General features: G+C 41.2%; 1 protein-coding gene and 1 non-coding gene across 2 annotated transcripts in view; both read right to left on the reverse strand.

Moving 5' to 3' along the window:
- Nucleotides 1-15,878, reverse strand: part of htr2cl1 (5-hydroxytryptamine (serotonin) receptor 2C, G protein-coupled-like 1) — a 198,616-nt gene continuing 182,738 nt past the window's right edge. The window contains exons 8-11 of the mRNA XM_031726936.2: nt 10,988-11,151; nt 10,731-10,884; nt 8,029-8,261; nt 1-6,601 (exon numbers count right to left, since the gene is read on the reverse strand). Of these exons, the coding sequence (XP_031582796.1) occupies nt 6,029-6,601; nt 8,029-8,261; nt 10,731-10,884; nt 10,988-11,151 (1,124 nt within the window). The 3' untranslated portion in view covers nt 1-6,028. The remainder of the gene's footprint in view (nt 6,602-8,028; nt 8,262-10,730; nt 10,885-10,987; nt 11,152-15,878) is intronic.
- On the reverse strand, nt 15,602-15,674 carry trnak-cuu. The gene has a single exon. It is a non-coding gene; the product is annotated as a tRNA-Lys (tRNA).

Here is a 15,878-nt window from a genome sequence, read left to right on the forward strand (position 1 = left end):
CACAGAAAAAAAACATCATGTGGATGGTGACATAAATTGTAAAAACTCATAAAAATGTGTCATAGACAAACATTCACAATTAAAATGGTATAAAAAAAACAACAAAAAAAATAAAATAAAACAAAAAAACATCTACTACATAACACAAAAAAGTTCAACGCATAAAAAGTTCAAACCCACAAGCGCCGGATCATACAAGAACGAGACAAACCAGATTTCTGTGTCGATGCAAACCAGCATCAAAGGGGTGTTTAAATTCAGGGCTCCAGAACGAATGTTGTCTGCAATGAAGTTGGATTTAGAGTTGCTGGGTTTGTCAGACTCTTGAACATCTCGGCTACTTTCTGAGCCGTTTAGTGACAGAGTTGCACGTTTGGGAAGATAAACCAGAGTACCTTTCAAAGAGCTCTGCTGAAAAGTCTGATCAGCATGTTTTCAAATGCATTTTTATCTGAAAACTGTAACATTTTGTGAGCTCCTGGGATTCTCTTACAGTCTTTGACATCCTTCCAAATGATCCGGAAATGGCAGGAAATATTTTGTGTTTAATTGCAGCAATTTATTGCTATTTCTGTGAGATAGAAAAGTAAAGATGATGACATTCTGGGAAATATGTCCATTTGACTTTGTTTGTTTTTTATGATTTTATATACACAATACGATGTGCTCATATGAGTTGGCGTTTCAAAAGCCTCGTCCAGCGCTATGTTTGGACTGAAATATTGAGAAGTGACGTAGAAGCGCAGAGGGTCTTTTTGCTACATGCTTACATCACACCAGAAAACTGTCAGGATGATATTTTCTGGGCCAAAGGGAATCCGAACAGAATCAGGATAATATTAAATAATCAAGGCTTGCTAAGGTTGGCTTTGGTGCGTTTTCTTCTCCTTCATGATGAACAGGGTACACTGCCAAACAGAAAAGATCTTCTGTTCTGTATTAGTTGTTGGAAAACAGAAAAAGGTTATTTTCTAACCTTTTAACAGCCACTAAATCTGGTGATGCTAGAGAGTAGGGTTAGAGATATGTTAAAGTCAATGTTTTTCTATAGATTTTTGTGTATTTGGAAGAAATGCAAACACTAATACCTGTAATGCCAAAATGAATGTATTAATTGTGTGTATATTGCAACCATAATCCCACCCTGGGGGGATACCAGGAGGATGTTAAAAGGTTAAGCTCTTGAGTATACTCCACTGTGGACACCTGATGACTGAGTAGTCTTTCCTGTTATACCTCTTTAGAGTCTGATTGAAGTCTGCCACCTGAGGCGCTTACATAGTTGGCATGCAATTTCTCCTCAGATAAGTCAAAAAGCAGGCAAGCACAGGGACATCCACGTGGACCCTTGCACTCACTGTTTGATGATGAAATTACTTGCAGACTTGCAAAGTATAATCCCGGCTTATGTGCCAGGTGTTGTTCAAATATACTATTTAATAATAATGTGTTATAAAATATGCACCTAGTGCAAAATGTAGTCTGGCATAGTGCATCATTTCATAACAAAAGGAGGAGATGCTGATGTAATCATCATAAAAATGACCCCCATTAGCACTAGCATGTCAGACCTGTCTTCAAGTACTAGCATGGAATAACTAATATTTGCTAGCTAGTTAGCTTAACCAAGGTGCTACTGAAATTTCAACACTAGAATTCACAATTTGTGGCCACAAAAGAAGTTCTTATAATACTTCTACTTGTTGGGTTTTTTAAATAAATCATAAATGACAGATTATGTATTATTCAGATGTGTTGCTGAGGCTAGCAGGCTCAGTCTGCTTCCAGTGTTTATGCTAGTCTAGCCTAACAGTGTCCTGGCTTTGCTAATGATCTAATTTAAGCAAATAAGCACATTTCTCATAATGTCAGAACATTCCTTGAGTCTCTGTATAGACACATAATTCCTTGAAAATCTAAAATGATTCATACGAGGTAAGAAAATGTGTCAGCTAACACAAGATACAGCGCATTGTCATCCCTTTTTGAGTTTCTATATATTGCTGTAGCATTTCTGGGATTTTTCCTTTAATCTTTAACATAAACCCAAAAAACTCCCGGAGAGGAAAGAATCTTTCTCTCTTTCTATGTACTGAAAGGAAAGTCTGTCAGAAAACGGCTCCTGCTATGTCTATACACACCAGGCCTGGATCGAATTATTCACTGAAATCTTTTCAGAATGATTGCTTTCAGCTGTCCGGACAGGACTGGCACCTGCAGGGACGTTCCCGGTTCAGTCCACTGTGCTGGACACAATCAATAAAACCCAGAAAAGCTTCTGAATCAATCTCAGACTGCAATTTGAGCCAAGCTCGGTACACACACAGGTACACGAGAAACATAGAGCTATTACATTGTGACATAGTGAGTTGGCTGGCCTGGCTGCGGCTCTTTCCGTGCCGGAACACGATCCTTTCAACCACGTTCAGAGAGTCCTCTCTTCTCCTTTTATTTTTTCCCTGTCTTTCCCCTTGTTTACATGTTATTGTGATAATTGGGAAGTCAATGAGGATAAAATGCCCGAATGCTGTTTGGATGGTGCGTTTTGTTGATTGCCCTGTGTTTGTTCGTTATTTCTTTCCTGTACTTCACAAGAAAACAAAAACCTAAGTGAGGCAGAGAGGACCTTTTGAACAACACTTCAAACATGCATGATATTCGTGGGTCAAACCTCATTGTTGGTTTGCCAACATTAGCTCATGTAGATCTCTCCTTGTGGAAAGAAAAGTGGTGCCAATGCCCACTGGGTAAGTCTGTAGCATACAAATAGAGGATAAATTATACAGAGGCGCATAGAATTAGAACAAAGGGAACTATTATGGTTCATTCTAATTGTATGGAGAGGTGGCTGCAGACCTCAGGCTCTAGGTTCGATTGATCACATTGCAGGCTTTGACCTTTTACTCTTTGATTTTGAAGGGCGTAGGGGAGATTATGGGTAATAAACATTCAAGTGTTTGTAAGTGTCTTAGTGTTTTTATATGCTTGAGGCGATTATTAAGAACATCAAATATTGATTTCTAGAGAAACTGCCGTCTACTATACAAAAGTAGTCATTAAATGTGAGCCAGTATGTTTTAGAAAGTATTAGTTGAGAAAAAAGAGGCAGACTGAACAAAGGCTGGTCAATAAAGTGGAAACAGTGGATGGAAAGAGATTTTCCAATAATGCAAAGTATGCATCTTTCATTTTAAGGGCCTTTTTTCTACTAAATAGCCATCTTTCTAGTATCGTTTTCTTTTATGGAGAAAGGCTGTGGTTTTGTTTTACTTTGAAAAACTCAAGTAAATTTAGCCCCGCTTTTAATTTAAGGATTTAATCTTCTTTATACATTCATATCTTATCTTCTAAGAGGCGAATTTCTTGATGAAAAACATGAACTTGACCTTCAAACTCCACATAGTATTATATCATTTGTAAGGCAGACTGTTGCAGATAGTTCGTCTTTGCTGTTTTAAAACAAGTTTTCCATCCAGCATTTTGGGTATTTAACTTTGAAAATCTCCTCTAAATCAACAGGAGACAATGGATCAATAAAAAGAAGCAGGTTTGTAAAGCTAGCAGAGTGCTATATTACCTCTCTGTATTTTTGACTGCGTCTTTGACTTTAGATTATATATCCTACATTAGGGGTGTTGTCCAGAATTGTCCCAGCAAATGGATCCCATTCTGGTTGGCCGAGTGTTTTTGCACAATGTTCAGGGTGCAGAGAAGGAATTTTTGTCTTTAACACAAAGTTTTGCAAGCTGTCATGAGAGCGACTGGACGAACTGCTGATTATTTCTTCCTGACAAAGACGTTATTAATGGTCTGTCACACCAAACCAAGTTTGTAAAACCAATGAACTGTGTTTTTTGTTTGATTTATGACCCTGGGATTTCTTTGCAGTGACGACCAGAACTAAGACATATTTTTGAAGTTCTACTTCCTGTTTCAGGCCATCTCAGGCTGTTCTTCATCGATTTTGTAAATGGATGGTTCGTTAAATGTGAATGCCTTGACAGTAAAAACTAAAAGCTGAGGTATTTCTAGCAGGAATTAGAATCGGGCCGATTAGAACTCCCTCATGATGTCCTCTGTTATCTCGGATGAGGTGAATTTGTTCATGAGAAAATGAAACTGCAGGTATTTCATCCAGAGTGGATGAAGCATGCCGTCTTGTCAGATGTCAATAAAAATGTGGGAGGAGGGAAAGTGGGAGTGAGAGAGGTGGAGTCAGAGTGACAGGGCTCTGAGGGTTGGGGACTTTGTCTCTTAGGGTATCGACTTTCTGTCCGTCTCACGGATGAAATCTAAAGCTACTGGGTCTTAACTGTGAGTTACTGTGAAGCTGTCGCAGATCAGAGAGTCCGACTCAGTGCAGGGTTGAAACACTGCCGAGCAAACCATCATCGGAGCTTCGCTTTAAGTGTAATTCTTCAATTATTATTAAAACTTATTGATTTACATATAAACAAAGCCATTAGTATTCTTTAATTTCTTCCTTTTTTGGCTTTCACTCTACCCTTCAAGCAGGTTTTCTTCTGCAGAATGACCGAAACGGGACTAAATTAATAACTGTCCTTGAATACAAATCCTAATTTTTTTCTGTTTTAAAGTAGATGACACAGAGGTTCTTTTCAATTCAAGGATGCGTCCTTCATAGATGCCCAGAATATCAAATTGTGAAGATTTGTGCTTGTAGATGATGTGAAAATCCTGATGCGTAACCTGATAATATGATATGCATGCTCATTAGTTCGGGACATATTCAAGATTAAAGTCACATATAAGTTGTGGCAAATCAATCAAAAATCAAACCTGCTTTGAATCAAAATTCTCATTTATTTGCATGAGGCTACGTTACACTGTAGTCCTATTTTAATGGGTGAATGCAAAAGATTTCCCCATTTGGCTTGTATAAAGAAAAGAGTGGGAATGAGTAATGAGTGCAAACATGAAAAGAGTTCAACTTAACATAAAGAAATTACATATAATGCTTTCCTTTTAGACTGTTTTACTTTTATTTAAGATTTCATTGGTTGCTTTGAGTTAAAAACGTGTGGAAGTAGTGAATTTAGCATTTTGCAAAGTGTTTCTGTTGGTCAACAGAAGCCAGAGCCTGAAAGCTGTGTTAAGCCAAAGGCCTGCACCTTGTTTCTTAGCTCTTGTATCCCCCTTGTTCACTCCAATAAAGGAGAAGGGGGGAGGGTAAGAGGCGACCTCTCTGAGTGATGTGACCACTAGATGGCACTGTGAGTCCACCAGAGACCAGCGGTAGTACATTCCTTCATGTTGGTCCCCTCAGACACGCTTCGACTGCAGTTTCCTTCAGAGAAACATCCCCCTCCTGTCGGCTGAATAGTTCCATTAAACATGCTGGAGAGGTTCATTCAGATGGCTCTCAGGACTGCTGTTGTTGTCAAGCTCGACCGGCACAAAAATATATTTGGTTTAGTTTGCTTGGTGTGGAGGGAATCCACGTGGACCCGAGCTCGGACTGCATTTCGACTCTGTGTGAAGGCTTGAAGGCGTAGTTTGACCCCAGTGGCCTCCCGGTTGGTGCTTAACTCTGTAACCTGTGTCTGTGGGACTCCATGAAGGGCCACTTGACTTAATGCTAGGTTGACGAGAGTTGGCTCTCCACCGACCTCTTCACTTCATCCCTTTCAGTGGATCTCAGCTGGTATTTTCAACGCCATGAGGAGCCCCACATCTTGCCACTGATGAGTGCTTAGATGTATAGGTAAAGGCCCGGTGGATGCCTTTGTTTTCTATTAATGGTATGAAAACCAACATTTAGAAAACGAGCACACTGGAAATATTGGTTTTCATTCCACCTTTCCAACCCAAAATATTAACTCTTCTGGTTTCTTTCCACATTGATGGACGTAGTGCGGAGAAAAAGGCTCGTCAGCAGAGACTAGTCCTTTTCCCAGTAAGAGTCCTCACTACAGTTGAAACCAGTAGAAAAGCTGTCGTGTCCAAGCACCAGCCCTGCTTGGAACAGCATCTGCAGGCTCAAAAAGAAGACTGAAGACACGCACAGTCACACGCTGCTTGTGTGTTCTCTCGGGGCAGGGCTGTAGCTGATGAGTGACAGCTCCGGCTCCAGCTCCGTTTCCGGCTCTGTTTCTGAAAGCATGCAAATGTTCTGGCACTCCGAAATGCTCTGCGAGGTTATTCCGATTTGCGTCCCATCGTCCGTCGTGTCCTCCGGGTCCACTGCAAGCCTCCCGTTATCCCCCCTACCGCCATTGCGACAGTTACTGTTGCGGTCCACACCTGCCTTCCCGTGACCGCCCATAAGAAGAGGAGTCACGGCATGTGAAGGGCATGGCGGCGGGACAAGGAGGGTTTTGCAACCCTGCCCGGCTGCGTTGGCCCCGACTTTGTACTGGCACCTGATGTAGCTGGAGAACGCTCTCCTGTAGGTCTTATTGAAGAGGGTGTAGACCAGAGGGTTGACTCCGGAGGAGATGTAACCCACCCAGACGAAGACGTTGAGGAGGTCGTGGAGCAGTGACTCGTTGCAGGAGTTGCTGCACAAGACGAAGGTGACGTTGGTGATAAAGAAGGGACACCACATGACGAGGAAGAGGAAGAAGACGATTCCCAGAACCTAGAAGAAGAGAGAGGTGGAAAAGGAAGAGGAGAAGGAAAGAAAGGAATAAGAAGAAGACAGTGGATAGAAAGTTTGCCAGTTTGAATTCCTTCCAACCGAAACGTTCTTTTTCTTTCAATATCCCAGCAGTTGCACCACTTCTAGTAGGATTTAAATTTATTGTACAGATATAAGAGGGCTTTGGTTTTCATCCAGAGTTAACCTGAATTTTCAGAGGCCAGTGCCAAGCCCGAGTCAAACATTCAGCGACTCCAAGTCGTTTTAGTCAAAGTGTCTGGCACAGAAACACGCCATTCATAGGAGAAATGATGATGATGCATTAAACGAGACAGACTTTGGATGCAAGTCAGAAAAAGCAAGGAAAAAAAAAATTAATGAAAACTTTTACTGAGCACTGCAACAATCAATAAACACTGGAGTCACACATACTGACAAATCGTTAGTGTCTCTAAAGATACAGTTACCACTGACTCTGCAGTTTCCTTCATCTTTAAGGGGCCTTTAAGGGGTCAGAAATTTACAGTTTTAATTCTTCTCACTGACGTCATCAGCTCAGATAATGACTTACAATTTTATAATCCTAAAAGGTTGACAAAATGACCAACAAGCTGGTAAACAGAACACATTTATTAGCTAAAGAGCTGAGGATATTTTGCTTACGTGTTGACCAAAATAAAGGGAGGTTGAAAGTCACGGGTGAACTGATTTCATTGGGTGGCAATGACTGAGTGCTGAATGTTTAAATAGGCTACAGTATGCTATAACAACTGTATACGGCAACCTTATGGCAAACACATCCAAGTTGCTGTATACACTGACCCCTGGTGGTCAAACAGTGGCACACTTTTAAGTATTTACGACTAGTCTAAGTAGTACTGAGCACTGTTTGAACGTTTTTGACTACACCGCTGATGGTGTATGCCTGAGGATTATTACTCAGGAATCACTTTTTTTTTTTTTTTTTACCAAAGGTAACTTTATTTAATTTTAACACAAGACAACAAAAGTAAGTCCAAGTGAAAAAGCCTTTTGTTTGAAAGCTTTAGAGGTTTTTCCGCCACAGCATTCCGAAATTAAAATTGTTGAGGTGTGGATTTTGCTGTCCTTGGGATCATTGTCCTGTTGCATGACCCAATTTGCATGATCTGTCCTGGGAAGATTATAGCATTAAGTTATCGCACACCTGAATGGTCTAGACCAGAAAACTGTCAAAACATCTGCTTTTACAGAGGTTGATCTCAGACTCGCAGACTCTACAGACTTCAGTTGTTGTTCATCTCAGGTTGTGTTTAAGACCAAATATATTTTTTTAATGTCCTGATTTGTAAACCATTACAACTTTAAGAGGGTGTACTTACTTTTGATCATGACTGCACATTTATCATTTACCCCCTGATTAAACCTACTAATCTTTTTATTCTCACCTTTGAGGCCCGTCTCTCATTTTTTATGGCCTGCATCATCCCCCGGCGACCGTGACTTGACGCATCGCTCCGGCCCGGTCCAGCTGCTGGCGAGCTGAGCTGGGACGCCACCTCAGAGCTGGGAATGATGCTGATGCTATCTGAGGTGGAGGCGCTGAGCAGAATGCTGGGCTCTGTGCCCTTCAGGCAGCTCAAGGTGTTTCGTCTGCTTTGAGGAGGTGGGACCTTCAACTCTGAGCAAGGGGCAAAAAAACAACCATTTAAATGTCAAACTTTTGCCTTTAAAGTTTTTTAGTGGAAAGCTGAATGGCTGGACTTGCACATGTTATCACCACGTGTCAACCAGAAAACTGCTGCCTGTACAGCCAGCCAATGAAAGAATGTCAAGTTTTCTATTAACACTGCAGCTGATATTTTGTAGGGTAGAGGCGAGATGAAAAGTTAAGGCACAAGTTGAATGTTTCATTTTCAATTTTCTGCGTCTGGGATTGGAGAGAGGATAAGATGGAAAATGGGCAGAGACTGCAGTATCATGCAATTTTATCTGAACTGGAGAAGCCAAGGCTTGGCCTGGAATGGGAAACGTCCGTGTGGCGCCCAAACTGATCAGATCAGATAGTTGCTGTTTTCTCAGCAGCACAACAGCATCTCAGGAAACAGCTGACGAAGTGTGCTTTTTTTCTGTTTCGCCTTACCCACTGTAAGTGCTCGGAGCTGGAGAAACTTTTTTGCAAAGCTTTGTCCTTCTTACTTCTCTTATACCTGTTGAGCAATGTGGCCTACACGTGGTTTACGATGACAAAAACTCTTAGGTATCGATGAATCCCTCTGGGAATCCTGTAATTATGCGTTTCAAGAACATACAGTAATTATAGAAGCATTTGTCTTGTACAGAGGTATAGACCAAGCTCATTATTTATCATAAACCTGAAAAACATCTGTTATGGGTTTTCTCAAGCATAACTAAACTTAGAGAGCAGATACATTTAATAAGGGAATACCTGATATCAAAAGTTGAAAGATAAGCAGACTTGTTACATCAGGTACACCCTGTAGGTTTAGGTCTACCCTTCCTTCGGGATAGGTTGATCTTTTGCCTTCAGCCTGGATGGCCTGCAGGCTTCTAAAGACGTGAAATGGATTGAAGATGCCAGAATTGTGATCTGAAGCTATTATAAAAGAGCTGCTTCATCACATAAGAGAGAAGGAGCTCTTTGTATCCACTCTTGTGACCAGACCAAAGTCAGGGAGACCTGCTCTAAATTCAACCCGTTTGATTGCTTAGCTGCTTAGCTTACAGCTGCACAATTAATTGAATGTCAATCATGTTTTTGACTTTCCATAATTAAATGAGCAACAATGAAATTGCTTAAAATCAAAAGCAAATTGTGCGCTCCCTAAACATTCATGTGCTAATCATTGCTGTTCCCTACACTTTGCAATGTGAGGCATCCCGAGTGGAGTCAGCTGATGCCGCCACACAACGTCTGTCTATCTCCCGCTCCGCGTCACTTGTGAACAAGTCCACGGCAAAACTCGTCAGCAGCAACTCATCCCTGACCCAGAGTGGACCCCTCCCACTTTTCCCGCTGAGGACCCTGGCCTCAAACTTGGAGCTGCAAATTTTCATTCCCATTGCTTCACACTCGGCTAAAAAACACTCCAGTGTGAGCTGGAGGCCACCACTAAGCCAACAGAACCACATCATCCACAAAAAGCAGAGATGAGATCCTGAGTTCACAGAAGGGGGAGGCTTCTGCTACTTGGTACCGCCTTGAAATTCTGTCCATAATAAATCAATTAGCGGTGTAACAATCAGAAGTAACAGGCGGATCTATAGATTTTTGTAAAGTAGGGTGATAGACCCATTGCCTTTACTGTACACCGATGAGTCATGTCACCCACCTGAGCTGGAAAATGTCCTGACAACTCTCTGATAGAGCGACGTCCAGGACAGAGTACCACAAAATAGGGAAACAATGGCTATCCTAATTTTGAAAAATTAAAAATATCCCAAACACGATTCTAGTTTCTAGGCCATGATTTGACAAACAGGGTAAGAACTTGTTGCACAGTCAGAGTTTTTTCTTTTAGCTGCTGCTTTACTTGTGATGGATCAAAATGCTTGATTTAATGGTACATTAGCTTGTGAGAGAGCACAGACACACATCACTTACAGAGGAACCTCCAGTATCATCATTTTACCTTATGCTAATTAGAAATTGATTATCTGCATTTGTACAGTCTTGTCATACCAATAACCAAAGTGTTGAAGACCCTGAAGCTAAAGACCAAGTCAAATAAGCAACCTAGGGTGTGTGTAATGAAGCGTACTGTTGGTGCTGAGCTGCTATGGAGGCCTTCTTCATTATTAAAACACAAATTGAAATATGCCATGCTTAGGCGGTATGACTCAAACATCTCAAGAGTGGCAAAATAAAAATCCATCAATTTGTTTTGTGCTTCTTCTTGGTTTAATTGCTGGAGGGTTTAATACTTATAGAGTGATTAAAATCCTTCAGAAAGTAAAACAAGCTGGGATACCAGCATAAAATACATGAAAAAAAATCAAATCACTAACAATAATTATGTGTGTGTGGTTGTGTATTATTTGCTAATACTTTCAAGAATAAATTCATGTATTTACCATAAAATAATTGGTTAGGTGAGTGGGAGATTTTCCAGTCCTGGTAGGTGTTTACCTTGTGAGTCTGGAGGAGCAAGTGTATTGATCTGAGGAAGATGGAAGGTGCTGGGTGGAGGCTGCAATGTATTTCCCATTGCTGGTGTGTGCAAAGGCTGCTGGGAAGAAGTCTTTGCCTCATACAGGAAGACTGTGGCCTGCCTCTGAAGCACCTGAAGGGGAGGGGACATAGATGAAGGCAGTAAAGTAAAGACATTACAAAAGATGCATGTTGCAAACAAGAGCAACGGCATATACACGAAAAAAAAGCCCTACCTGTATGGTGAGGCAGTATGTCACCACCATGATTACGAGCGGGATGAAAAAGGCCACAAAGGAGCCAATCAGCACGAAGCGCTCCTCGTTGAGGACACAGCTGCCGTTGACGAAGACCTTGTCCTTGTTGTGGAGGCCAATCACTGGAATGGGCATTGACACGCCTACAGAAAGAAAGAACGAGGGTAGCAGGAGAAAAGTCTGAACATCTTTCATTTGTCAAAATTTGTGGGAACATTTTGGTGTATGCCCCTCCCTTATTTCCTAGGCTATTAAAAGGAAAGGCTGCATGGCATATATTTTTAACTTATATTCTGAAAACATCCTCAGAGCAAAATCCAGATCTATCTTTGTGTCTATGTGAACTGTAGCCTCTGTTCTTAGCTGACAGAAGTGGCATCCCGTGTGGTCTTCTGCAGCTGTAGCTCATCTGCTTCAAAGCTCAAGATGCTCTTCTGCAGACCTTGGTTGTAACAAATTGTTATTAAACTTGCTGTTGCCTTTCTGTCATCTCAAAGCAGTCTTGCCATTCTCCTTTGGTATCAACAATGCATCTTCACTATTGTTGCTCATTGGATGTTTTCTCCACAAACCCTTAAGATGATTGTGGTTCTGTCTTGGGTTCAGACAGTTTTCCTTCTCTACTCTAGGTTCTGTGTGGTCTACTCAGGTCTTCTGTGAGCACAGAAGCGCCACCTATTTCGCCAGATATTTTGACTGTGAGGCACTGCCCATCAGAAGATAGATGGCTTGAAGGAAGAGGAGCTAAAACAACTTGTTTTGGACAAAGGATGTCCACAAAAAGCTACTCTGCTGCAGTCCAGTAATATAAATGTGGAGCTGGATGACCATTAAAATGTTATTAAGGTCATTTAGAGTGTTAGAAGAGTGAATGGGAACAAAATATGAACAATAACGGCAATTTTTAGGATTTGTTTTTGTAGTGTTGTTATATTACACAGGCACGGCACAAGCAAAAGATGAATACCAATGAGTTAGAATGTAAATTGAAACAGTTGTATGCTGGGAAACATTCAAGCAAATGTTAGTTTGACATGAACCTAATATACACTCCAAAAGCACCAGGCAGGAATGGCATCGCCCAGCAGGATAATATGCAGTGTTACGTTGCAAAAAACCGCCGAGGAAGAGCTCAAGGAAGACAACAAAGAGCCACATTTTTTCACTCCCAACTCCCCAGATGCCAATCCGACCAAACATACTTGGAATGCAATGAAATGAGCCTGGTTAACAGAAGCTCCGCCCTGCAACAGAACCCAGAGTATTCACTGCAAACCCCATGATGCCAGACACCACAGAAAATCCCCAGAGGTCCCACATCCACGCCCCAGCAGGTGTCAGAGACAAAGCTGAATCTACTGGTTGGAATCTCATGCAGGCGGTATTAATGTTCTGGTTCTGTATACAGCATTTTTCACTCAATGCATCGAGTAACTAAAGCTGTATCTAATGATTCCCATTGCAGTTTTTAAGGTAATGATTAATTAAACCTGAAACAACACCACTTTCCACTCAATTTTAGCATTCAGTTACTTTAAATGCTCGGAGCTGGAGTCATTACCTGGAAACACAGAGGGTCATTTTCAGAGTAATAATCATAAATCATGGCTAGAAAATGCAACATTATCTCCTCACGAGTAACTGAAAACTCATTTGGTGGTTTGTACCCCGGTCCGTGAACACGCTCCTTTTCTGATAATGAAAGTAAATAACTATAAGGTGCTGTAGAATAACACATTAAATATATTTAATGAGAGCTGGATCTGTAGAAATCTATCAGTGTGTAATGGATGTTTATAGTGGTGCTTTGGTGCTGTTAGAGGATACTGCTGATAAAAGCCTGAGGTGAGAGGCATCCTTTGAGACAATGCTGATTTTCTGACCTATGATAATAACACTGACTAATGTGCCGTTTCTGATTTCAAAGAGCGGTGGTGTTAAAAGTGTCTGCTGCCCTGGGCTCCGTTTCAGAACGGAGATACCGAGGGGAGAAGCAGCTCCATGTTTTAAAGCTCTACAGGCAACAGTACTGTTTTACAGACTGGTCGCACATCTCGGTCCCCTTTTAGCCGTGTAATGCCAGAAGTGTGGGCAGGCGTAAGTGCAAGATCTATCTTTTTCTCTCGGACTGCTGGCGACCGGGCCAACATCAAAATGCAATTTGGAGCGGTAGCGGCTCCCCTAATGCAATCGTTGCAATCGACTGCGCACACGCTGCCCAGATGGATGAATTTGTCCGCATTAAAAGTACATTTTACTTTTGTGAATGTCCACATAACTTATGAATGTAAATAGAGGTGAGTAAAGAGGCTGTCCAGCAGTTTGGGTCGAGTCACGATACACTTCCACCATCGCACCCAGTTTGTAGACCAACGGCTCCCAGCCTTTTGCTTCTGATGTCCTTCAGGTCGACTCAATGATGAACTTTATTAACACCACCTGTCAAAATCAAATATCTTCATTTGAACTTATTTTAAACTCGATCTGCACTACTTTCAGTTATGGTTAGAAAAATGTTTCCAGTATTTCCCCCTAACTATGGGCTTATTATTTTAGAAATATATCCACAAATTGATTCTACGACTCTGTTTAAGAGCTGTTGGTTATGTTTAGCTGTCCCAGTTTATCGTTTACAGTTAGCTAACAGCTGTATTTGTTATTCATGCTGTTAGATAATAATTTAAATTGAATATCTAACCTTTTAATTATTAATTATTTCAACTTTAAACCAACACATCTCAATGCTAGCTATAGTGTTAGCTACTAATATTTGACATTTTTATCATAATTTCAGCTAGCTTTAATTCAATTCAATCTTATTTATATAGCGCCAAATCACAACAAAAGTCGCCTCAAGGCGCTTTATATATTTTTATATAAATATATTAATATATTATATGTTTACCAACGTTTGATCCAGTATAGTTAGCTAGTCTACAATCAAAGCTTGCAGACCCCGGTTGGCAGTTTAGGTCAGTTGGATGAGCAGGTGACCATATGCTGCATGGTTGAGAGCGGCTGGCTCAGGTTTGAGTCCGACCCATGGCCCCAAGTCTCCCGTTCTGCTTTCTTGTTAGTCTTCACTGTATCTGTCTAATTAAGCCACTAAAAGGCTGAAAAAAATATATATAAACAATTGCAGGCCCTCTCTCCTTCATATCTCCATACCTATAGCATTTAAACAAGTGTTCTTGCACTTTTCCTTCTTTTTCTGATTCACTTCTTTCTCTCATCACTTCATTCATGAGCTTCTCAAATTACTCCTTCCACTTTTTAGATAGACTCTCTTTACTCATTAGTCGAGTTTCACCTCGGGCCTTAGGCAACCCTAACCTGCAGTACATATTTTCAAGCTTGATCTCTCTGCCAGGCCAGTTCTTCTTCCACAAAATTCAGTCTCACGTAGATCTCAGTAAAAAAAAGGACAATTCCCATATCAGGAGTTGAACCCAGGACACCTGGGTGAAAACCAGGAATCCTAACCGCTAGACCATATGGGACATGACAATAGAAAATAACATTTCAAAACAAATGGAAGAAAATGAACAGCTGGCTACATCTGCAGAGCCCTGTTCTATTGGAGGTTTCCTTGAGATCAAAGGAACAACTTCACTAAGAGTTTATTAAAGGGGACACTGAGTTGGTATAGATGCTAAAACCATCCAGAAAGTTCTCTGTAAGAGACGAACCCTGGAAATCTGGGATTAGACTTTTTGCACCACGACCGTGCAGTGACTGTTTTAAACTAGCAATCATAAATAAAATACTCACTACGTTGGAGAGCCGAAATATAACCTTTAGTATTTAGTTTTCAGTTTGCTAACAGATGCTCTCAGTCTTATAGAGATGTCTGCAGAGCATGGCGATAAACTTCAGACCAAGCGAGTAAATGTAAGTTTTAAAAAGCATCACGCAAGGAAAATAAACAATTGCCTCCATCTGGTGTTTTTTTCATTTAGAGTGAGCAATCAGGTGAATCTAAATAAAAGCTGTGATTCACTTCATTAATTTATTTCACCTTAAAACCATGTGGATCCCGAGGTAGAGCTATATAAAAACGTATGTGGGTTTTTTTCTTATTATCCTTCAATAAACTTGCTTTTATTTCAACCTTTCTCTGTGCTTGCTCTGCCAGCTGTCACTACAAGTTCATTTTTGTCATGTCAATCATGACAGCAAGAGCCAACCTCAGCCTGTGAAATCTGACCTTGCCCAGATTTTACTTCATAAAGCACTGACTGGAGACCTGACCAAAAAGCTTCTGAAGAATCATATTAGCAAAATGTCCACGTGAGGACAGATCGGCATCCGAAGGTCATAAAGATATGATTTGCATTTGCACCAATATTTATTGCCCATTGAGGAAAGACCATCTGACTCAGTTACAGATGAGTCTTTGCAGTCCTATAGAAAATCAAGCACACCTTTACACCTTCCAGATGATCACGTGCGTCTGATTGTAAGCATGTGTGAGAACGTCTATGAAGCAGAGGTTTTGGCAGCTTACATGTCTGGAATAACAAGGTCGTAAGAAAATCACCTGAATCCAGGACTTGTGAGAGTTTCTTGGTAACTTCTGTCTTAAATTAGCTCCGCCCAACGTGGGGCTCGAACCCACGACCCTGAGATTAAGAGTCTCATGCTCTACCGACTGAGCTAGCCGGGCTTGCACACCCAGCAAAACTGTACTGGACATCTGAGCCCAGTTTGAAGCTGTTTGGCCATAATGCACAGCAGCACATTTTGAGAAAACCACACCCAGCACATCACCACAAACACCTCATACCAATCTGCAGCAGTCTGACTGCAATCAATCAATGTAGCCATCGACTATTTGGGCCGAGACTCAGAGTCCCATTTAGTGGTCACT

This window comes from Oreochromis aureus, linkage group 3 (assembly GCF_013358895.1).
Source record: "Oreochromis aureus strain Israel breed Guangdong linkage group 3, ZZ_aureus, whole genome shotgun sequence".
In the NCBI taxonomy this organism is placed as follows: Eukaryota; Metazoa; Chordata; class Actinopteri; order Cichliformes; family Cichlidae; genus Oreochromis; species Oreochromis aureus.